This window comes from Ooceraea biroi, chromosome 11, assembly GCF_003672135.1.
Source record: "Ooceraea biroi isolate clonal line C1 chromosome 11, Obir_v5.4, whole genome shotgun sequence".
Taxonomy (NCBI): Eukaryota; Metazoa; Arthropoda; class Insecta; order Hymenoptera; family Formicidae; genus Ooceraea; species Ooceraea biroi.
Window position 1 is genome coordinate 2,976,128 of NC_039516.1, and position 23,040 is coordinate 2,999,167.

The 23,040-nt window shown below is 43.4% G+C and overlaps 2 protein-coding genes across 3 annotated transcripts; one reads left to right on the plus strand and one right to left on the minus strand.

Annotated features, from left to right (window-relative positions):
* Window positions 1-26: 26 nt before the first annotated feature.
* Window positions 27-3,990, plus strand: LOC113562981. The gene is made up of 2 exons (XM_026973926.1): window positions 27-1,098; window positions 1,245-3,990. Exons 1-2 carry the CDS (start codon window positions 903-905, stop codon window positions 1,514-1,516), a joined length of 468 nt encoding a protein of 155 aa, XP_026829727.1. The 5' UTR covers window positions 27-902; the 3' UTR covers window positions 1,517-3,990.
* Window positions 2,009-9,455, minus strand: LOC105288206 (protein dimmed). Of its 2 annotated transcripts, none has more exons than XM_011354287.3 (5): window positions 8,953-9,452; window positions 6,113-6,274; window positions 5,220-5,411; window positions 4,469-4,605; window positions 2,009-4,306 (listed from the first exon to the last, which is right to left on the minus strand). In XM_011354287.3, exons 2-5 carry the CDS (start codon window positions 6,242-6,244, stop codon window positions 4,153-4,155), a joined length of 615 nt encoding a protein of 204 aa, XP_011352589.1. In that variant the 5' UTR covers window positions 6,245-6,274; window positions 8,953-9,452; the 3' UTR covers window positions 2,009-4,152. The 2 variants fall into 2 exon arrangements, with proteins under 2 accessions (XP_011352589.1, XP_011352590.1); XM_011354288.3 differs by having other exon boundaries at window positions 4,153-4,306; window positions 6,113-6,271; window positions 8,953-9,455.
* Window positions 9,456-23,040: the final 13,585 nt, after the last annotated feature.

Sequence of the window (23,040 nt, forward strand, 5' to 3'; positions counted from 1 at the left end):
GTACGAATCTTACATCTCGTGTAACAGCAAGCGTGATATTAGTCAAGTATGTGTTATTTGCATGACATTTCGATATTTTATTCATTATGCATCTCGATTCACCTAACTACGAAATGTCAATCGCTTGTCGTTATTAGTATTAGTCAAAACGTAGGGCAAAATGGCACGGAAAGTATTTGAAAAAGCGAGGAATGAATGATACCAACGCGTCCCTCCCTATTATTATATCAGGTGAGTGAAACGAAGATTTTTGGGGCAATGACGATGACATTCGCGGTATGCGTTTTTAGGAAACCAGTCGTACACCTTATCGCTTCACGTTGCCAGCGGTATCATAATTGCGACGATACTTTTAACTTGCTGCTGCACGCTGATCGTGAGAAACAAGTGTGCGAGATTCTTTCGTAAATTTACTGGAAAGAAAAAGAAAGAGTCAGTATAAAATCTCGTCGTATTTTTTAGATCTAAGTCCCGTAATTAAATGAGATCTGAAAAATCGAACGCGCGATTAGCCTGCGAAATTGTTAATGTTTAGAAAGTATTTCCCTTCCGATATCGAGGAAGGACGGAGGAAGCGAATTACAGCGAGAGAATTGCGGAAGAAGCGGAAGACGCCTGTTTCACGAGACTTGGGATACACCGAGACTCCGGTACCGGAAGCCACCGCGCCGATTATTCCCAAGGAGCTGGAAAAATCGGAAAATGCATCGCCGATCCCTTGTTATAAATGTTACAGAAAAAAGAAGAGAGGAAAGAGACCGAAGAGACGATGATATCGAGAGACAGATGGAACGAGAGAGAAATCGAATGAGACATTTAACTGAATTATAAAAAAAAGAAGTCATGCGATAACAAAACAATAATTTGTTTTGTTTAACGCGTTCTTAACCTTGTAAAGAGAGATGCAACTTTGTACGATCGCTGTATACGTTACCATCGTCGCGATGATTCTCATCTCGAGAGTCAGCGGTACGATAGATGTGAATCTAAGCGAATTGGAGTATCTCGCAGCTCGACTGGATCCGTTCGAATGTCGACGTTTAATCGCTGCGCTTCATTACACGACTTATGATTTGCCAAAGAATTTAGCCGCGGCTGGTTAGTACTTTCCTGCCGAATTATTTTGCACTCTTTGAGAATCTTCGAGCATTTCGAATTGCATTCAGAATATTCACGTGTTTTGTATAAATTAAATTAAATTATTAATTGAATAATCAATGCTCGGTTACCTACAACAATAAAAGAACGCAAAGTAGATGAGGAGATTCCGTGCCTGCGACAATTACTGCACTGGAACAGCTCTCCCATGGAAGGTAGAGGCAAGACACACACGGCGATTATACATCGTCTTCGACAACTAAATCGCAACGATCTCGCGGATTGGCTCGGCAAAACCACATTCAAACAGCTGGGAAAGGATCTGGACGATGCTATCGCGCTGTCCTTCGAGGAGCTAGCCAAAGAAGAAACAGAAACTAGCACGTCAGCATTCCACGATCGCTTATTAATTCTCTGATGTAGCAATTCTCTGTGTAGATAAAAGTTGATCTTAAATTTAGTTTTGAAATCATTCTGTAAAACGTAAAGAATAGTAAATGTCAAAGATTCAATATCAGGAGAGCATCCTTCATCTGTGATTATGTCGTTTACAGCCTTTTTACAACAGCTGAGCCTCTTGCTTGGACTGAAGAGGAAGATTGGCTACCGATCGATACAATTCTCATGGCGGTCTTGCTTGGATTGTTAGGAACGTTACTTGTTTTAATTGCAGCCATTATTATACACACTGTCAAGGGTGGTAAAAATTAAATACCGCATATTCTTATTCTGTTGAGATTTAAGTGTTTAAGACTTGTAATATAAAAATATAGAAATTTCTAATGTTATAAAAAGCTGAAGATGAAGAAAGGATGTGGTTTTTTCATTCTTATCTTAGTATTTCTCACTTTTTGTCGACGCAAGTATCATCATAATTCTTACAGAAAAAATTGATGCAGGTGCAGCTTTAGGTGAATCACTCTGTATATTCTTGTGTAAAACTCTTAAAACACAACGCGTATATAATATTTACATGATAAAATATTGTATGTAATAAAGATATACACCATGTAATCTTTCATGGCAGGATCGTTTCCATAAACATTGAGAAGCTGACTTCGGTTTTACTGTGTAGTTCTGTCTTTTGAAAGAGAGGGACGCAGTTAAATCCTAATTTTTTAATTAATGATTATGGAAATGATACGTACTCGCATATACAAAGAATTGCGTAGATGTAATATCGAACTATACTAGTACATTACTTTTATAATAATATCAATAAGAATAAAAGATAATTATATTAATGATGCATGTAGTGACCATCACAATGATCATGGCAATGATAATAACAATGAGGACGATAATGAGAATGGTAATAACAATGTTACAATAACTGTAATGATGTAATGATATTTTCTAGTAGTAATCATAGTAGACTTGCAATTGACATGGAGAATAAGTAAAGTTATGTGACTGAAAAATAATTTACAATGTTAATAATTATCCAAAACGGTATGCTATGTAATTTATGGGAAAGATATATTTGCTAACCAATAATAGGCGCTAATCGCATTCGATTTGTCGCGTAAACAAAAATTTTGTAAAACAGGTGAGTGAGATTATAATTATCCAATAATCAATGAAGATTATAAAGTGAAATGCATGTTGCAACAGATAATGTTATTACTAATGGAACATTCAAATAATGTGTTATTAATTTAATAAAATAACAATAATGGTAATAATGCACAATCGTAATAACAGTAATAATAATTTCTTAAGAGATATTAATAAGATCAAGGTATTAAGAGATAATTAATAATATCTAGTAACCGCGTAACAATGATACCACATAATAATAGTATTAATAATAGTAGCAGTAGCAATAGCGATAGTAATAGTATAGTAATAGTAGTAAATAGCGGTAATATAGTAGAAATAATAAAATAATAGAGGTGATAAGTGTAGTAGCGATAGCAATAATAGTAGTACTAGTAATAATAGTTGCAGCAGCGACAGAATAATATAATATTAGTAATAGAGAAACAGAAGTGATATTAATCTCTAATTACGATAATTATCATAATAACATCTTGCGCTAGATTGACAATGTCGATAAAGGAATAAATTAATGGAAATTCTACGATCCAGAAAAAAATCGCGACATGAATTTGCACAACCGTTATTGCCGATACATCTGATATGCTGTACATTGCAAATCTATATCCCGTGCCTCTCTTTTTTGCGATATACGTTTTACAGCGAGCGCGCGTCTGCTTGACCACATCATTACATTGACGTATTTGGAAAAGTATACATTATTTCTCAATCATAGATAAGAGACTAAGGAAAAATTCTGATTAATGTTTGCGTCAATTTTACCGCATTAATGACTTTTAAATTGTAAGTAATTGTAAATTATACAATTTCGATTAATTGAGCTTGAGGAATTCAAGACTACGTAATGTTATCCTTAAGAAAGCGCTCTTCCTCAACTAATCTCAAATGGACGTTGCTTCAACTATCGGAATCTTAAATCGATGTTTGCCTAACGAAGTATCTAAGGTCGGTCTATTAAAAATTATAAAAAGGATGGCTTCCTGCGAAGTTTCTTCTAAGGATATACACCTATCGACGTTCGGTTCATCGAGAAATCTCTGCTTGTGAAAGATTACGCGCTAGATCTGAAACATCCTGTACGTATAATCTAATACGCGCACTCTTCCTGTCTTTTTCTCTTTTTCTCTCCTATTCTTTTCTTGTTCACCTTATCTCTTATGCTTTCTCTTTCTTTTATTCTTCATTATCCCTGTTCTTTCCTCTTGCTTTCCTTCCTACCCATTTTTGCGTTTCTCTCATTAGTCTCGTGTATCTGCGGAATTACTTTTAATCATTTCAGCGCGGTATTTCGAAGAACGTTTGACGATCTACAAAGATCTATGGCGATAATGAGTGAATCGTCGCGGATTGTTGTCCTTACGAAAGGCACTAATATGATATTTTATCACAGAGTCTGTATGTGTACGTGTACATGTATGTGCGTACGTATGTACGTGTGTGTGCGTATAACACGTGTGTGACTCGACACGCCGCGTCGTTTAGATCGAATTTTTCTTAAATCCTGCGTTCTAGATCTTCATGGAGAAGGCTGTTGTTGTTGGTCTCGTGGATCGACGCGGGCGATGATTCGTCAGGTTGCTCGCCTCCACTTAATTCTAATTGACCGGTGCTGTCACCGCTGCTGGAACCGCACTCGCCATCGACAAACCTGAAAAAGATGTGTTTGCTGCATAAATCTATATTTCAAATGCTCCTACCCATCGCTTAAATAATTTTAAAACAAAGAAAACTCCGGATGTTTGCGGACAAATTGCACGTGCATTCACACCATGTCGCGAGTCAGAAAACACTTTGTTAGAGCGATACTCACGTGTACGGTTGCTCCTCGCCGCGCATCTCGCATATGACATTCGTCAGTGCCATTATATAATTTTTAGCGAGCGTGAGCGTTTCAATCTTGCTGAGCTTCCTCTCCATTTTTACATGCGGTATCACCTCGCGTAATTGCTAAAAATTACAATAGAGATAAGTGAATCGGAAGTCCATATACTTTGTTGTGCTGTATCCACGATGAACGTTTGCAATGTTAAAATGTGATCGAAAGTTGATATATTTTTTATAATGGGCGATCGTGACCGGTCAATCGAACAAATCGCTTATCGAATAGACCCTATCAAGCGCTACGGGCGCGAGTCGTCGTCGCCGTTTATCTCTCGCACAAATCGTTTTTTCTTTATACTCCGTTATCGTTTGCATTAACGGTCAGCGTCGTCAACAACATTTTACGTGATAATATATCATGATCTTAATAGAACTTCAAGTTAATAAGCGAATGACATTTCTGCGGATATTTGAGAGACATCAGAAAGGACAGGAACTTTTTCACTTTTTTAAGAAAGGGAAAGTAACTTGCTACCTTGAGTGCAACATGCATTTCTCACAGTAATTGGCTGAAGATCTCATAGTTCGATTTTATGATCCAGAGATTAATTATCATCGTGTGTCACTTCGACAGTTCGCAACTTAACTCTTGCTCTTACAACAAAGTTCTTTTTTTCGCGTACACGAGTATCATCGGCGCGATGAGGCGAAAGTTTTACGAGAAAAGAATAGATTGTTACCTCAAAAGCGTCATTGAGCGAGTGCATTCTCATCCTCTCTCTCTCGTTACTCTCGAGCCTCCTTAGATTCCTTTCTCGTGCGGAAATCCCGCTTTTCCGTCTCCTCGTGGTCGGTGGTGCACTCCCGCGATTTCTTCTCTTCGCTTGTTTCGGACTCCTCTCGCTTCCGCTGCTGTCGCTCTCCTCGCCCACCTGCAATTTCGTGCGATTCAGAAATCTTTCTCAAATATCTATGTCATTCCTTTATGCTTAACAAGGGACAGGGATGGAGTCTTACTTAGGGAGTTTCCAGAAAGCAGTAATTTGCACTCGAGAATATCACGCGCGAATATCTCGAGAAGATCGCGTGAATCGTGATACCCAGTCTATTTAAGGAACGCATCACCACACGCTTATAGATATTTTATTATATTGTGCTATCTCTTTTGCCTTTTGCAACAATGCGCTTCGCGACTATTTGTCGTAGCGATAAAGCCTGATAAAGTGTCAGCAATTTCCTTCGCCGCTGCATAACGCTGATAAAGAGATTATTTGCTCAATCTTAATCGATAATGAGATGTTGTCCTGCGTCTAATCGTATCCAACAGTCCTCCTCTGGATCTGATTTGTTATCTATTCACCGAATTCGCTTAAAGTAACTTTGACTATGTTATGCTAATAGAGTAGCATTTCGCAAGTTATTGCAAATTAATTGAAACACGCAAAATTCAAATTCTACCAACTCTAAAATATAAAAGCCAAAAAAATTTCTATTCTATGAAAGTTTCGTCGTGAGTGAAAGATTGCGCATTGAGTGAAAAAGGAAAAGGAAAAATGTAATGAGAGAGAATTATTATATAAGATAGATATAAAATAAGTATAATATAATATAATGAGAGAAAAGGATGACATACCTCCGCGCCAACGACATGGTGGCGACTACGTTTTCCGGTAAGCGAGTCGACGGAGGCGTCGTCCAGGTCGATGTACATTTCCCGATCACCACAATCTTGGTCGCTACCTGATAGCCTATCCAGGCTTCGCATTATCTTGATCAGAATCACAGTTCGATTCTTCTGTAACATGTCGCATCATCTTGAAAAACTTGAAACACGCATCTATCGATTACGATATTTTAAAGAAAGATTCCTAAGCGAATATAGTGTTTATTCTTCCTGTAATAATAGACAGACGAAACAGAAATGTATGATAGCTAGTTGATACCTGTAATAATATTTATAATATTTTACATATAGCCAAGTTTACTTTATAAAATAAGATAAGAGTCAAATTATGGTATCTAAAGTATTTCTGCCAGAAATATATCAAAGTTTGTACAAGATAAGACAGTGGGGCAGTGTGTGATATACAATAGAATGTTACAAGTAAATAGACGTATACATGTAAATCTTTTCAAAGTTACAATACAATATAATAATACTTTTCCAATTTAAAAGTTACTAAATATTAATAGTAAATATTAGTAGTTTAACTATCTGCTTTTCATATTTGAAGCAATATACATATTTAAGCGTCCAAGTTATTTATGGCACTCTAGTTTTATTGTTTCAAACTTTCTGACTTGAAAATGACTACATTGAGGAAAAGCAAAATACCACGATCCTCAGCAATATTTTATAAAATACTAAACTACATTTTATAAGGATACATAACACAAAAGTTTACCTTGCAATACGTGAGAAGCAACGTAAAAATAATTTTAATGTTATCAAACAATACAGTCAGCATAATAACAGGATATATTAAGAGAATAACCGATTATAAATCATGAGACTAATATTATTCCTTTAAAAATTGGTGTTCTGTCGGCACGAGCGGGAGTTGAGAAGTGAGAGGTCGACACGCACGAACGAAGATAATCGAATCGGGGTATCCCGTTTTTCCTGCTTCGCTTTAATGCCAAGAATTCCCCGCTCGCATATATGTTAGATTGGGCCGGTTTAACCATCTCGCTTGAATCACTAGCCTCTCTCTTTCTCTCAATCGAAACTGATGATTTAGAAGTAAGATACTTCTTCGTAGCTTTTACTACTTTCTCCTACTGTCGTGCTCATGATATCATGATATTTTGTCAAATTGTTTTGTCAGACTCACGCGTAAACGCACAAACGAGTATAAATTATGCAGAACTATCAAAGATTAAGTAATGCATATATGCAAAATTGCATAATGCATGATGCGATCTTCAGGATGTCATCGTGAAGCGTTTAACTTTCTATCTTACGGGCTTCTCGCTGCTTCTAAAAATAATCTGCATCTAAAACCGGATTTTTCGTGAGGGACTCCTTTATTCGAAAATATATACTTGAAAAACGGGTAAAAAACGTGTGCGTGCGCTGATCTTATCGTAACACGTCTCAGAGAAAATTTCGTGTCTCTCGATCTAGCGTTTTGTCGTCATTACGTCAACGCCGTACTTGCCAGATGTTTTTCTAATACGTCAGTTTTCACGTCAAAGTCCGGTTCATTCAGAATGATATTGCGAAATTTGCAAGTTGTCGCGTCGCCGGATTCAACGTTATAAAATATTCTCGATCATAATTAACATCGAGCAAAGCGCATCGCTAGCGAAAACTTTGGAGTCCGAATTTGATCCGTAAGCGTTGCGTTAACGTCCGCATTATTGCCAGCGAGCATGACAAATTGACCTACAATCGAGGTGGCGAAATACCGTTCCATTCGCGAAATGGAATTTTCGGGCCCGTATCGCGCGTCGGTGTACGTCGTATAAATTTCGGTAAAAAGAATACGCGCGTCGTACAATGGTCAAAGTCGTTTCCCGCGTATCTTTTAATAGTGCGCCTGGTCGTATCCGATATCGGTACTGCTCCTAGCACCATAACTTATCGTTGCACTATTGGTGCTGTCGCACGTTCCTGCTATTCCACGTTACATGTCTCTGCAATAACAGCGATACAGACCGCTCGCAGCTGAATCCTTATCAAAATGTTTTATTGGAAACCGCTCGAAAATAGTGCGCCATGTTTTGAATGTTATTTATTCGTATTATCGAACATTAATTTGCTTTTATTATCAGCGCGATATACTCGGTGCTCTTGACGCTTGAAAGAAAAGTACTCGCTTATCGGATAAAATGTCAAGGGCGACATAAACAGCCACTGAAATCGCTCAATTTCGAATTTTGATTTCCCGGAGGATTTTGAGTCCGCCTCGCGGCTGCAGCATTGAGTAATTTAATTGAAAGACGAGTGGAATACGTAATCGAACGATCTCCGAAAGCAATTACCGCCGTACGATAACCTTCGAGTGCCACGTTACGATTTATCGTCAAGCACCGCATCCGCTACGTCGGTGTACACGCTAGCAATTTTGCTTTCAGCTTTTCCACAGTTTAAAAACTGTGTTCAATTTTCCAATGGGAGATCCACGCAAGCAATCTTGAAGCAACTCGGATCGACTGGAACCGAGAAACTTGTCCGCAAATCGTAATTCGAGATCCGCATTTTTTACAAATGGAGAACACGTGGAGGAGCGCTGCGCGAATTGTTTAAAAATCGCATTGAGAAAGATCGGAAATTACGAAAGACGGACACGTTACGAAACTTTTCACAGTGTGGAAGCAAAACATTTTCCAATTGCGAGCGATATGATAAAAAAAAAAGAAAAAAAACAGCGCACATCCGGATCGGCGGATTCCGAGGCGACGTAAAAATGCGGACGTGTTCGCTCCCCGCTCGTTGCAATTCGATCGTGTCGCTGAAGACGTATTTACCTCGTCGGTCGATTATTCTCCATCAGTGCCCGGTGTAAGTGTGACGAGTGCACGCTCACTGAAACTAGCGTCGTCGAGAGCCCAGCGCGCTTTTCGCCGGCGAATGTCTCGCACTTTTCCTTTCACACGACACTCATTGATCTTGCCACTAAATTAATCACTGATCGCTACTTGGCCCGATGATGGTCCGTGCCAATGACGTGCCGTTGATTACAGCCGCTGTCAAGTTTCAAAATCGAAAGTGATGATGTCGCCAGCGACAAAATTATCAGCAACAAGAAGGGTATTTAAATAAATGCCGGCGTGGCAAGGAGCGTGGCGGGGAGAACGGCCGTTTCAAGTCACTGTCACGATTCCGGGCTTCCGGCGGAAGAGGGACCGTCGCCTGTCCGAAAATCCGAGAGAACGCGTAGCTTTATCAGCCGACTGGCGTGCTGATACTACAGTCAGGGCCGGCCGAGCGCCCAATGCGGACTGACTATAACTGTAAACGATCACTTGTCGGCGAAGAGCGAGGAGGCCCCACCGGCTTCCCTTGGGGACTCCCGCCACTGCATGAATATACTCGCGACAACGTGCCAGCGTACCAGCAGCTTTACCGGTGTATGTACCAGCGTACCACTTCGTGGCTCCCACCAAACCAGTTCCTACTCCAGAACCGCGTCCACCTGCTCTCTCGCGCTCTGAATGCGCCCGAACGCGCCCGGCCGATTACCAGCTGAAAACTGAAAAACCTTTCCTCAGCTCGAAGAGGCTTCGAGTGGTCCAAAGTGAGAAGGAGAAAAAGAGAGAGAGAGAACGAGAGAAAGAGAGGGAAAGAGAAGCGCGTTGATGTCTCCTTGTATTCTAATCTCTGAATCCGACTCCTCTCGAGTTATTCCGAAGGTATTCCGATCTCGTAATTCTTATTGGAGTATGACATGCAACGGGCTGCGCGTTCCATTAGAAGACTCTTCCTTTCAGCGAACGATATTTGTCTTTTTTTTTACGTCACCAGGAAGTATGACACTTGACGTTATGTAACCGCGCAACTTCCGCGAAATGCATGACGCTGTTTGCGAAGACTGCCACTTATCGTCGTTATAAACGAATTGTCGAGAATGTGTCTGGCGCCTCTCCTCACATTTTTTACATGTAACATTTTTGGTACATCTGTAACAGGCGATTATCTACGAGGTATTAAAGCACTACTAAAGACCTTTTTCGATATAGTTTCTCGATTTTTGTTTCGACAAGAATATCGATGCGCTTTTGATTGAGAATACAAGACTGTTGATCAGCGTTAGGAGGGAAGACGCGGAGAAATTACAAGGATATATGACGTGAAAAATCGGAGAGGTGCAATAAATGATGATTTCTCTCGACATTCACGCCGAGGAGAAATCGTCTCGAAATTGATCAAAAAAGCTGCGGTTAAAAAACGCCTCTGATGGCTTTCGAATATCTCGTACGATAATCGTTGAATATAAGAATCAAATTGACATGAATTGATGTGCCTGTTCTAGACAGTAAAACGGACGTGCACGCTTAATGTTTCGTTGCCATCGGTAAATATGTGTTCCGGGGTCTCGTGGCTCAGTGGTGGCTCCTCCGAACCGGTTCCCGATAATCTGAAATTAGGGCAAGGAGCCTTTAAAATGCCACGAAGCTTCCTGCGACTTTTATGCACCGAATCTTGCGGCATAGCAATACGTTATCGCAAGTGGTTGCGGATCAATTTCCGTAAATTCATCGGTTTTCAGCACGGAGCTGCGGGTTTATCTTCGCAGTGCGCTTCTCGCGGAACAATGTGGAGGTTGTTTCCCCGATCAGGAGGCGCGCAGCAGCGGTGTCAATCAAGGTTTCGCTCGCACGGTTAATCTACTAACCGGAACACTTTCGTCTTGCGCGCTTGCTTTCTAGATCGCCGGTAGTCCGTCCACGCGAGGTCCCTCCGCGACGTAACGGTACGCGGGACATTCCTGGTCGACTGAATCAGTCGACGTCCGACGTCGTCGTACATCGTCCGCGTTGTCCATAGCCGATGATCACGCATCGGTCAAGGCCCCTTCTACCTTTTCCACTTCGCCACTGCCTTCTTCCACTTTTGTACGGCGAGAGAGCCACCTTCACCTTCTCTCCGCGCGTCCTTTTCTTCTTCGTTCTCCGGCTCACTCGGTTTCCGTTTTTTCTCCACCCCGCGCCTTTCGCTCGGCCATCGGCGCGAGAAAATGCGAGGAGCGTGTTTTAACGTTAGCGTGTTACGCCGGGCGAGAACAATGCGTTCTTACGTCAGTCGGGATAACGAGCGTTAGGCGAACGAAGGTATATGATGATACGTCGGCGCGATTGCGCCTGCATCAGATTGTCGTTCACGGGATCACCGTGAACACAACACCACAGCGGACCGTGCGTGCGCCGTATTTCCGTGACGTAACACGGTATCAAACAGCGAAATGTCACTTGCCCGTGGTGCCATTTAACGGAATTGATATCGCGCTAGAAAATCACGCTGATACGTATCAAGTACAAAGTAGACGGTGTGTAATAACTGATAAAATGATTACGTGTGTACGCCAATGTGCACACGCACTCGTGCCACCTCCATTAAGGCACACGCACACGCCTCATCGACGCATTATCGCTCTCGTGCTAACACCGGTCTCTCTCAGATTTTCATAAATGGTCTAATCTGAGTTAGCCTTTAAGCTAGATTGACTCGTAGGATGTAACGAGAGATCGTTTGTTTCTTCGTTTTGCCAGCGTGTCGGTTCTTTGATTTCTTGATTGATCTAACGCACACTTATAATTACCCGGCACGCTTTGGGCCATGTACTCGCCATGAAGCAATAGCGTTCCAAGTCCCTCGGCGTTGCTACAGTTGCGTTATTCGGTTTGATCAGTTGATATCGGACGTGTATCAGGAGTAACATACTTCGACGTAAGAGAGACGTCAGTGCTCTCTTGACTCGGCAAGAATCCAGCTGAAAACACTTTGATACACACACCTTCCTTCTGCGTGCTGGCGTGTCGCTGCACAAGAGCGCACCTTGTATTTCTCACTGCAATGTCTCGGCACAATGTTCGGCGAGCTAAAACTACCGATTTAACTTACGCAAGCAGTTTGATTGATGAATTAAAGATGAATTAAAGAAGAATGCACTGTGGCATTGTTGCGAGTAACATTTGCAGCTAGCTCTTTCGGAAGAGATATTGAGTATGTTTACCTTCTCAATCAGGATATCAATATTTGATATTTTGGAGATTTCTTATTCTTATTTGTAAAGCTTAATTATTTTAATCTTAGAAAATGAAAATCCTCTTATCTTGTGGGTTTTAATAATCTAGCTATTAATATTGTTTTTGATAACAAAAATCGATTATAAATTTCATAGCGAATAACGTTATTTGTCTGCTTCCCGGCGTTCTTGGAACACTCTGTATTAATTAATGTTTTCAAAGATAAATATGTTTTGATACAAGTACACGGTTGTAATTACATATCGAGAATGTTTGGCAATATTCTTTTAATATAATGTCAGTAATTCTTCTCTTTCTCCTGATACACACGTGTAAAAGAATATGATGTGATCTTTAAAACAATATTTATATTGGCAATATCATCCTTGCAACATTTCATGATCGATGTCTTTGGTAATTGGAGGATCCTTAAAAGGACGGAGAACGATTGCTCGATCTTATTTAATTTGGCTCCGGTTATAAAAGACCGGTTTTAACGTTTCGTTGCGCTTCGTACACATTGTGTGCACGCACCATCGTCGGAGCAAACAAAATTCTCAACAAGCTATCGAAACTTTGCGTTTCGAAATGATTATTTTTTAAAAATAACCTTCAGGGCATAATATATTAATCTACCATGTTATCACGCTAAACAATATTAAAAAGTATCTTCTTAAATATTATCTCACAATTAAATTTACTTTCCTTGTATGGCTCTCTTGTGTTTCAAAATGTTTCGGGAATTAAAATTGAAATTTGCTTTCACTTTTCTTGGTCAAGAGAACCATTGATCTATGAAACATAAAAAGAATTATTTGTTGGCACTATCTTAAAATTAAAAAGTACAACTCGCTCGAACCGGAATGTGTCGCATACGTTCCTTATGAATGCTGGACATGTTACCTTAAATTATCGTCGGATCGATCGGAGACATGTGACGGAGCCAAAAAACGAAAAATAAAAATCCCATTAAGTCGACAGGAATCCGCCCTCGCCCCGGGCACAATTTCTCTCGAACGATCCAGGTCGAAGTCAACCTCGAGAGGAGAACGAGAGGAACGAAAGGAAGGAAGCGGCAGGTTCTGCTTTCGTTTAACAAATTTTATCGCTTGTAAAGCGATCAGGGAGGGTTACGCTCACTCCGCGCGAGTTACTTTACCTTGGCGCGAAATAAAAGAGCATCTAAGTTAATCTTATAATTAAATCGCGCGAATCATTAGCGCAGAGATCAAATGACTCATTGTGATCGGCTGAAATCGCATTCAATATCTGAGATTTTACCGATTGCTCGTGAGAATAATCGACATCGGAGCCGGCGCGGCGCTCGAGGACTCGCGGATTTTCAACATGTGCGGCGCGGCGCGTCAGTGTGAAAATGCTCCTTTCACCCGGATTCTGGCGCGAGAATGTCGCTGAAAGACGAACGACGAGCCTAAAGAACGATAGGCACATTCGCTGGATTCGCTCGAGTCGTTTTCGATCGAGGCAACTGGGCGGGGAGGATGAGGATGATGAGCTCGATCAGATTTTATGCAATATCGCGACACCGCGTGTACTCCGTGAAAAATCCTGGAGCCCAGCATTGCTCATTCGTACTTAACTGTTATTACCGCATCTACCGGGACGAACAATTATCGCACGTTAAACACGCTAGCGAAGTGCTTACTTATTAACGAAATTGCCTGTGTGTTACTTTGATATATACGTCTTGTCTGTCCCGTCTGTGCCGGAGAAATCCAGACTGCCGCGAGTTAATTGGACTACTTACATATTCCAGTCCGCAGGAATTTTTCCCCGCTCGCACGCTCACGCGAAAGGTCACGCAACGCGGATGTAAAGGCGAGCGAACGGAGAACGGTGTGCTGGCGTATACGCGCACGCGTGCTGCTGCGACTTTTTCTCGCTTCGAACCTGAAAAATCGCTCGGAAACCTGAGAAAAATCCGCTATTTCGCATACTGATACTAATTAAAAACTTCCACTTACATTCCTGTATACTCAGACACGAGCGAGAATTTGACGACGTCATTATTCTGCAAAATGCAGAATCACTAATCATTTTGGCCAACTTGATAAAAAAAACAGAAGCAAACAATCGAATAAATCTTACGTTAATTTTATGGACATTTCCTTAACAGGAAGTGTGTGTGTTGATTTAATAATAATAGTTATTGAAATTTTGGACTTTGAGAGCCGTAATGAGAAATAATTCGTTGATTAAATAAATTTTGATAAAGAAAAAACAATTTCAGAGTTATCTTTTTAGATTATACATATCTTTCCAAGAGATATCTGCACATCGTTAAGATACGTCTGTTTAATCGTGTACGTTCTGCATAATGAATATTAATTATTTGTTAATTGTTACTTCAAACGATGTGAATTCTTCCGCGTTGCTTGCTTTTTCAGACTGATTTCGTGAATCAGTTTTATTTCGCTCGGTTTTGTAAAAGCGACATCAAGACGCGGGAAAAGTGCAACGCTTGCTGCTGTCTGGAATGTAACGCCGTAAAAAGACTTTGCCTTGGCGGGGAATATAATTAATAGTGAAGAAATGGTCAGTGACTTTCCGTCTCTGCTTGCCGCTCGAATTATACGTATGTGTGCGGGCGCTCATTTTTCTTTTCTCCTTACAGCGCGTGCCTTAATATCACCGGCACAAACAGTATGAAATTTAATTTTCAATCTGGAAGAACGACAATAATTTATCCGGTCGTGTGTAAATGTAGACATAATATTTAACGTTACATATTGGTACCGCGACTATTACGTTGACATTACGTGATTTCTTTGAAGGTGTATACCTTTTTATGGCGATTAAAAATAATCGTTTGCATATAGATGAGATGATATAAATACGATATATATTCTACATAATTACAGGAAATATCTTTCCGAGTTAAACAATTCCATCGGATAATCCAAATTTACAATAGGAAAAATGTCGTGTAGGAAAAATTTATATCAGTCAAGATACGTGCACTATCTATCGACCGTGAGACAAATTATATTTCTACGTGTTGCACGACTTGCTATAAACACAGAAAAAAAAACATTTCTATAAAATTTTATCGTCCTAAAGATAAGAGCGCACGCTGCTTTATACGTATCACTGTATGCAGATAACTCGCCTTCCCTGTCTTTTGTACCGAAAGTGCAGTCATGTAGGATCTTTCATAATCAATGCTGGAGACTTTACGCGATTTGTTGGAGAAATTTTTCGAGAAAAAAAACAATCACAAAATTACAAGCAAATCAAACATTAAATAATTACAGTTACAAAACAGAAAGCTTGAACGCTAAAAAACGCTGAATAAATTCATTATTGGTATTATTAAATTCAGCAAACAAAAAGTGATTCTTTTTTGTTTCTTGTGAAGCGAAATTTGCAGATTTATCGTGACATCAACGCAATCTTGTGACCGCGATTACGCCGTCGCTTACACCTCGCGCGTAATTAATTGTTGGACGGAAAAGTTTGTGCAACAAATTGTCAAGGTTCCCCCGCTCGCTGTGAAGCGTCCTGTACGACTGGCAGGCGCGGCAAGATATTTATCGCATATGATTTTCCGTCACGACGCCCTAGAAACTGGATGCACCGACGTCCTTCGGCGTACGGCCGTCCGGTCGGCGAGTCGAAACGAACGGGACACCGCTTCCGCCCGTTTCCCCGTTGAATTCTTCTTTTCTTTTCCAGCGATCGCGCCATAACGCGCGATCCGCGGCGTTGAAATCGCTCCAAGTCCGCTCTCGCACGATTTCTAAATCGCGGGGCGATCGAGCGCAGTAGGTGCACTTTCTCCGTGCCTTTCTCGCGGCATTAAGACACATCCCGGGACTCCCGGCGCAGGATACCCCGATCCGATCCAGGTCGATTTGAGAACGGTTTTGTAATTGAATTTCGAGCGTTCGGAGATCGGTCAGGCCCGCCGCCAGGCATCTCCCGGCCACCCCAGGCGTATACGTTGCGAAAGCGGCGGACCGTGGACGAGCGATCGAATCGTGTAGAATGATTGCAAGTAAGAGTGAATAACGGTTCCTACTATTTTACTGTTACTAGCGGTACCGCGCGGATTTCACTATACGCCGGATGTGTGTTAACTTTTGAATTTTTGCGCTACTCCGCACGCGACCGGTGTAATGCGGCCGCGAGGTTCATTTATAAAATTGAAATTCGTCGCGCTAGTATCCCGCTTTTTTCTCCTCTCTCTTTTCTCTCTTTTTTTTCGTGCGATCGTGGATGGAACGGTATCTCCGTCCGTCGCGACTGGGCGAATTTCGCGCCGAGCGATCGGCTGGTAGATAGGCTGCGATATGATAGACACCGGGCTGGCTACGGTGTACGTGTTCTCCTGGAATCTGCTCTCGAGGTTGTCGTGGGTGGGAGTCTGAAAACTAGGCCTCGCATAAGAACGCGGGTGTCTAACGGGTGTCTGTTTCGCCTGTATCGTGCGGGATTGATGCACGTGGAGCGCCATCGATCATCCCCGTAAGCTCGAGAAACGGAGCCGCGATGGATCCGCTCCGTTGGACGACGCGTACTCCTGGAAACGATCGGTGCCTTGACACTTTCGCCGAGCGGGAAGAGAGACGGGTTTTCGCGCGGCTGCTTCGCAAGGAACGGCAGAGTGGCCACAATGGCGCTCCGTCAATTTCTCGGACACTCTGTAGCCGGCGGAGCGCAGAGCCGAGGAACACGTAGCGAAACCTCTGAATGCGCAATCCTTTCTAAAGCGAACTCTCGAGTTCGGCGGACGAAGTGCGGAATAAGAGGGACGGAACGAGAGAGGAATGCCGACACGTGAGGAGAACGAGCTCTCTCTCTCTCTCTCTCTCTTGCCAGCTCTTCCTCTCTCTTTCTTGCTTTCTGGCGAGCGTGAGAGATGCGCGAGAAGGCGCGACTATGTGCGCGCGTATACTCTACATACCCTACATACCCTACATACTGCGACACTAATGGACGCACACGTGACACAAGGCCGTGCAATCACCTTGTCGAGAGGCCTGTCGAGACACCGAGACGTTCTTTTTGCGCGGAGTAGCGGAACCGTCATTTTACAGTTAGCCCAGTCGGATGTTCGACCTTCCCGCCGCATCGCGAACAAACGCGGGATGCCCGCGAGGATCTGCGAGCAACGGAGGCTGGAATACGTGGTCCTGCAGCCCTCTGGATCCTTTTTTTGCGGCGCGCACCGATCGAAGCAACTGTTGCATCGACAACGGCGATAATGGTGAACGGCGACGTGCGTCCAATAAAGACGGTCTTGCCGACGTTTCTTGCCGCGTTATGAAATCGACGAAAGCGAGGGAAAGTAACTCCTACGTCGCTCTAACGATGCAACTTGACGGAGACACGCAGGAGTATTTATAGCATTAAGAAATTAGAAGTTGCGAATTTACTTATTTATTTATGCGTCGTGCTCATTCGGGGCTGGGCGGACGATTGTTGCGCGAAGGGAACAGATAGCATCATACACGAGCGTGATAAAAATCCTCCAAGTTCGTAACTCCCGCGGTCTCAAGAAAAGTACAAATTAATTATCTCGAAGCGAATGGTAATCTCGTTTTGCGTCATCGCTCGGTGAGCACTTCAGTGAGCACCTCAGCGAGAGATCACATCTCTCACCTCGTTCTCGTTATCGCGCGCCGGCGAAAATTGCATAAGCGGCATCAGCTGCAATTTTCGTCGGCGAGACGTCACGGATCGTTATGTCGAAACATAACGAAACAATGCGTTACGCAGGTTGATTGGCTTTTCTGGACCACACACGTCTCTCTCGTTCTCCCTCCCCCCTCATCTTCTCTTTCTCTCTCGCTGGCGTCAACGCCGGCGTCGTTGAAAAGCGACGTCGGTGTTGGCGTCAACGTCAGCGTTTCCCGGCGGCCTTGCCGATTACGACACACTTGTTAACACATAGTCGCACGTCTGCACGTATTTACACACGTGCGCAGAGGATCCAGCGGTTGCGTGAGACGAGCGGGAAGACGCGCAAATATTTGGCGCGAATCGGCTGTGCGGAAGCGATATTACGCTATATATCGATGTCTTAATGCGAGTCGAGTGTGCGCCAGCCGCAGGTGCGCGCTCGCTGCACCGACAAATTCATTTATCAACAAAAACAGTCCGAAGTAATTAAGAATACTCGTAAGCAGGCTTATCGAAGCTACCGTTCAGGAACCGCCGCGCAGAATTGAGAGCGACGATCTCGCGATGATGCTGTGTGTAACTCAAACAGATCGGCGGATTGGATCGACGATCCGTTTGAGTCGGCCTGCAACCGGCTCCGCGCTAAAGTTGCTAAATCCCGTCCCATTAACCTCTTGATCGGCGATTATGGGCGAGCGGATAATGATCGACGATTCAGCGTCTCGCTCGAGCGGCTCTTGATAAGTTTATTCGAGAACTGGTCGCGAAACGCACGATCGCGGCCCATCGACCGTCCAATTTTTTTATCACCGTTCCGTCTAACGATTCGCGTCATAATGCCCGCCAATACCCGTGATATAAATCTTTCTCGCGCCGATCGGTGAAACTCGTTGGAAACTTTCGACTCGGCACGACTCGACTCGCTTCGGTTCGCTTGCGGCACGCCGCGGAAAAATGCATCCACCGAGGAATGTTCGTTAATCGCAGATCGAATCGCCGGCGGGCAAGAAGGGCACGAATCCGCGGTTTCATAAAAAAACAATCAGTCTCATCGGGGCAACTGTGCCCATTACGGTTTTGTACTTCCAGTCTCTTGTCTTCTTCGTTCTCTGCTGATCGCCGTATCTCTCCCCGAGAATATCCAGCTCTGCCCTGTTCGTATATTTAGCGCCCAATATAGCCGTCTGATCCTAAATTTTGTACGTCTCGCGTGAAGATTACGTACAATGTTATCTCGGAAACGAGCAACGTTCAAGGATGCAACATTTCTTGTCAATGTTTATTATCAAGAATGCTTCACGTGAAATTTGGAATGATTTCTGAGAAGGGATGCTGATCACAAACAATCGCGAGAGCGTTTCTTTTCTCTGGAACAGCTCGTCCCCATGGTAATCCTTTTTTAAATAATCGATTTAGTGTTTGGAGAAGATTGACTATTTTTGTGTAGCACGAAGGTGAACGATAGCAGCCGAGGTCAGAGGTAATCTGTGCGTATGCACTGATAAAGATAGACCCGTGCGCGTTTCGCAAAAATCGCAACGCGCTACGAGTACGCGAGCGATTACGCGACGCCTTGGTGCACGTGGTAATCTATGCTTGGAGTCTTAGGTCAGCAACTTTTGGGGGTTCGCGTTCGATAAAAAGATTATTATCTCAACTACGGTTATTCTTAGTTCCAGGCGAGGATGCTGTCGCGGCGCGTAACTGCGACACGACTTACGACCCCGTCCTCGCAATTCGATACTCGCGATATCCCGGCTCTGGTTTTCTCCCAAAGCCGATTTGCGCTATTGTTACCTGGCGCTTGCCACTCACTCGATATCGCGCGCTTAAATGCAATCTTTCCTCGAGCGTCGGACGCGAAAGGCCCTCTAAAGTTACCCCTAAGCTCCCCAAGCGTAACTTGCGCTTTCGACTTGCGTCTATTCTAGCGCGAGTCTAGCACCGAGGAAACATGGACATTACGAATTCCGTGATGCGCATGATCGCGATTTGTCGATCCAAGCCGATACGGGGATCAATATGACCGGTGCGTATTTTTAATTTCGAGATAAGATAAAGAAAGGCGCAATCGTTCGAGGCTCTTGATCGGAATAATCGGCCGAAAACGGCCATGAAACGCTTGTCTCTCTTTCTCTCTTGTCTTTTTTTCATTTCTCTTGATGATAAACGTAACATGGGCGAATTTCTCGGTTACCGTCACTCCCGCTCGCAGAAATTAGATATCTCGCATGGTGAAAAAGAAGAGAACGCTTTCTGATGATCGGTTGATCGGCTCGCGATCGTGTTCCGTGAGAGCAACACTACTGTGTTGCGCTAATGAGACACGTGTGGAAAAGCGCGGCTCATTACCGCGATGTACACGGCTACGCCTTAATTTTCTTTCCTTGCACACGCACGAGAGACTAACACATCAGGCTTATCTCGACCTCGCTCTCGATCGGCGCATACCTATACGGGCGTCGTGTGCGTTCCAAAAAATAATTCGCCCGTATCTGTAGCGGCCGTACATACACACGCGTGCACACACGCGCGAAAGGTGCTCCTCTCTTCTCCGTAAAACGAGCGCCCGCATGATCGCTCGCTTTACGCTGATCCCGCGAAACGCTCGCAAGAGCATACTTTTTCTTTTATCGTTCGCGAAGAAAACTTTCATTTCGAGACGTGGTTCCTGCAGTACCTTCGTCTCGCGTCTGCCAGTCCTCATTAAAACCGAATCTGGAGACTTTCGTGAAATTTTCATAAACAGATTAACATTGATTCATCGATTCATCAGAGAGACCGTCATTAAAATTACGCTCGAAAATTAACAGGACGTGCTGAGTCGTCCAGCAAAACGTAATCAAGGAGGACTGATACCGGACGTCACTAACGAATGCTCTTGACAGTTTTTTCCTTGCTTATTATGAATAGGGAAAATAAATGACACAACTAAAAGTGCATTATACATCGTCCCGCGCGTATCGTAAATTATTCGCAGCAGTCTCGTTATCTTTACAGGTGCGAACACGTTTGTCGACGCTTGTTAAATCGAAACCGTGCGCGCTAAAAAGTGAGGTAACGGAATTATTCGCGACGGTTTCTGCCGACGACGATCGCATCGTTGTTTTGCCATGGGTTGCTTCTGATTGCTCATGCCACGCGGAACGTCTCTCCTCGATAAACCGAGACAAACGAATTCTTACATTATGCTACGCGTTACTTAATTACTACGGCTCGCGCTGATTAGCCGCTGTAAAGCCGTTGATACCGCGCGCGTGTAATTGTTATCGACATGCCCGGCGTTGTATTTAATTTCGTATCTAATGTCATGGAGATGAAGTCTGGGTATTGCAACATTGTCGAGTAAATGCACGCAACGAGAACGTATCGTTCAATACGATGGAAATAATTCATTCATTGCTGCGTGTCGAAACGCGAGGGAACGCGACAATTCTTTTTCGCAGTCTTGATTTTCTGTCATCGCAGAATCTTTTATACGTTCTCCAAGTCGCTAAATCAGAGCTTCCGATACGTGCTTTCGTTTCTTCGCACTCGCTCCACAATGCTATCTGTATCGAAAGGAATACTGGCTCCGGCGCTGCCTGTTGCAACGTTGAATATTTATCGCGTCGCCGTACGCGCCGAAATAATGGCGAATCATCGTGAACCTGTCGACGTTCTTCTTCTTTCTTTCTTTTCGCGTGCGAATCGAATTTCAATGGGCTCCGCTTACGAGCGTTTCACTCACGATGTAACATCACAGGCAACCAGTTTCTCTGATTATGCGAGGGACGCCTCGAGAGCTGATTCGTACGAGTCCGTCAATGATTTCGGCGAAAAGCTATAAAACGATCGGTGATGCTGACATTTTCGCATTGCGATCGATACATGTATATACATATATATGTAGCGCAGTTTTTAAATTCAATGATCTCAAGAATATCGGTCAAGGATCAGGCCGTTTCAGGCAGCTGCCAGGAATTGAAGCAGAATGCTGAGGAAATTTCCGTCGAAAATAGCAGGCCGGCGGATTCGCACGTAACAAAGCGTGACGCGAGATGCGTCTGCTTGCGAAACATGCGCATTTTGAAAGTTCACGATCTGGTCGATCGCCAATCGCCCGATGAAAAACTCCGCAAAAGCGCAAAGCGCATTTTTCGTCATAATAAAGCGCGCGCTTCGTCGAGCGTGAAATAACTTGGAGCCGCGGTGTTTCACAGTGGCTCGCGCGATTATTAGCTGCTATCGTACACTTATGCAACCGTCCTGTATTCAGAACGGTAATATTTGCATGTTTCCGGGTACACCTGAGTCGCTGGCGTGTGCGGAGATAGCTCGTTTCAGTAACGTCACGTTTATTCGGAGTGGCGAGCTGATAGCGCGAATTTATGTTCTGTCCAGAAAGAATCAAACCAGGAACGATGTTGCTTATACAACAATCATTCTGTTCTGCATCTGCTTCGCGCGCTGCCAGTTGCCCGAGTGAGAATCCGGAGATGTGCTGCTGCATAAGCGAAAAATGTAACGGCAGTCACCGAAGATGTAATGATTACATCAATCGCTTCCACTTTGCAATAGATCCAGCGACTCGGCGTCTACCTCGTCGTCGATAAAGAAGGTGGTAGAATGATCTGCAATTTGCAACTTGTTGTTTAACGGATTGCAAGAGTGCCTCTAGGCCGCGGTGCTCGACGGTCGATGCTCCGATCGATCGCTAGACACACATCATCGCGTGCGTGTATGCGTGCGGAATATGTTATGCGAATTATATACTTATCTCGCTATCTGCATTTTTTGCTCCGAAACAAGCGCGGCAACTGACATTTGTCTGGCATTCAGGCGGGGAACGCGTTATTGAAGTCGATCGATATTAAGTATACGCGGAGCGACGCGTTAATCGGATTAGCTTTGCGTTTTCTGGCTACGAGACGAATCGAAATTTTGCTCTCCCGCTCGCTCTTTTGCGTCTGATGCGATGCAAAATGCGAGCCAACCGGACGCTGTCTCGCGGGAAAAAGGAGGACGATGACGATGACGATGATGACAGTGTATCGACGACGACAACGACGACACGAATCAGACAAGGAACGCTCACGCTCGTGTTTCTTGAATCTGTCTTATAATAAATTCTTATAATAAATAATAAATTATAATAAATTAGGATACTTACGATAATATTCAGAGAGAGAGAGAGAGAGGCAATTTTCTTGATGATCTCTTAACCGCCTTTCTTACGCGGCA

What these genes read in the sequence shown, in the direction of transcription:
- LOC113562981 (XM_026973926.1), top strand. Translation starts at nt 903, where the DNA reads ATGCAACTTTGTACGATCGCTGTATACGTTACCATCGTCGCGATGATT. An exon ending in AAAGAATTTAGCCGCGGCTG is followed by an intron (nt 1,099 to 1,244) that starts GTTAGTACTTTC and finishes CAACAATAAAAG; the next exon opens with AACGCAAAGTAGATGAGGAG.
- LOC105288206 (XM_011354287.3), bottom strand. Translation starts at nt 6,244, where the DNA reads ATGCGAAGCCTGGATAGGCTATCAGGTAGCGACCAAGATTGTGGTGAT. An exon ending in ACCATGTCGTTGGCGCGGAG is followed by an intron (nt 5,412 to 6,112) that starts GTATGTCATCCT and finishes ACGAAATTGCAG; the next exon opens with GTGGGCGAGGAGAGCGACAG. An exon ending in CGCTCAATGACGCTTTTGAG is followed by an intron (nt 4,606 to 5,219) that starts GTAACAATCTAT and finishes TGTAATTTTTAG; the next exon opens with CAATTACGCGAGGTGATACC.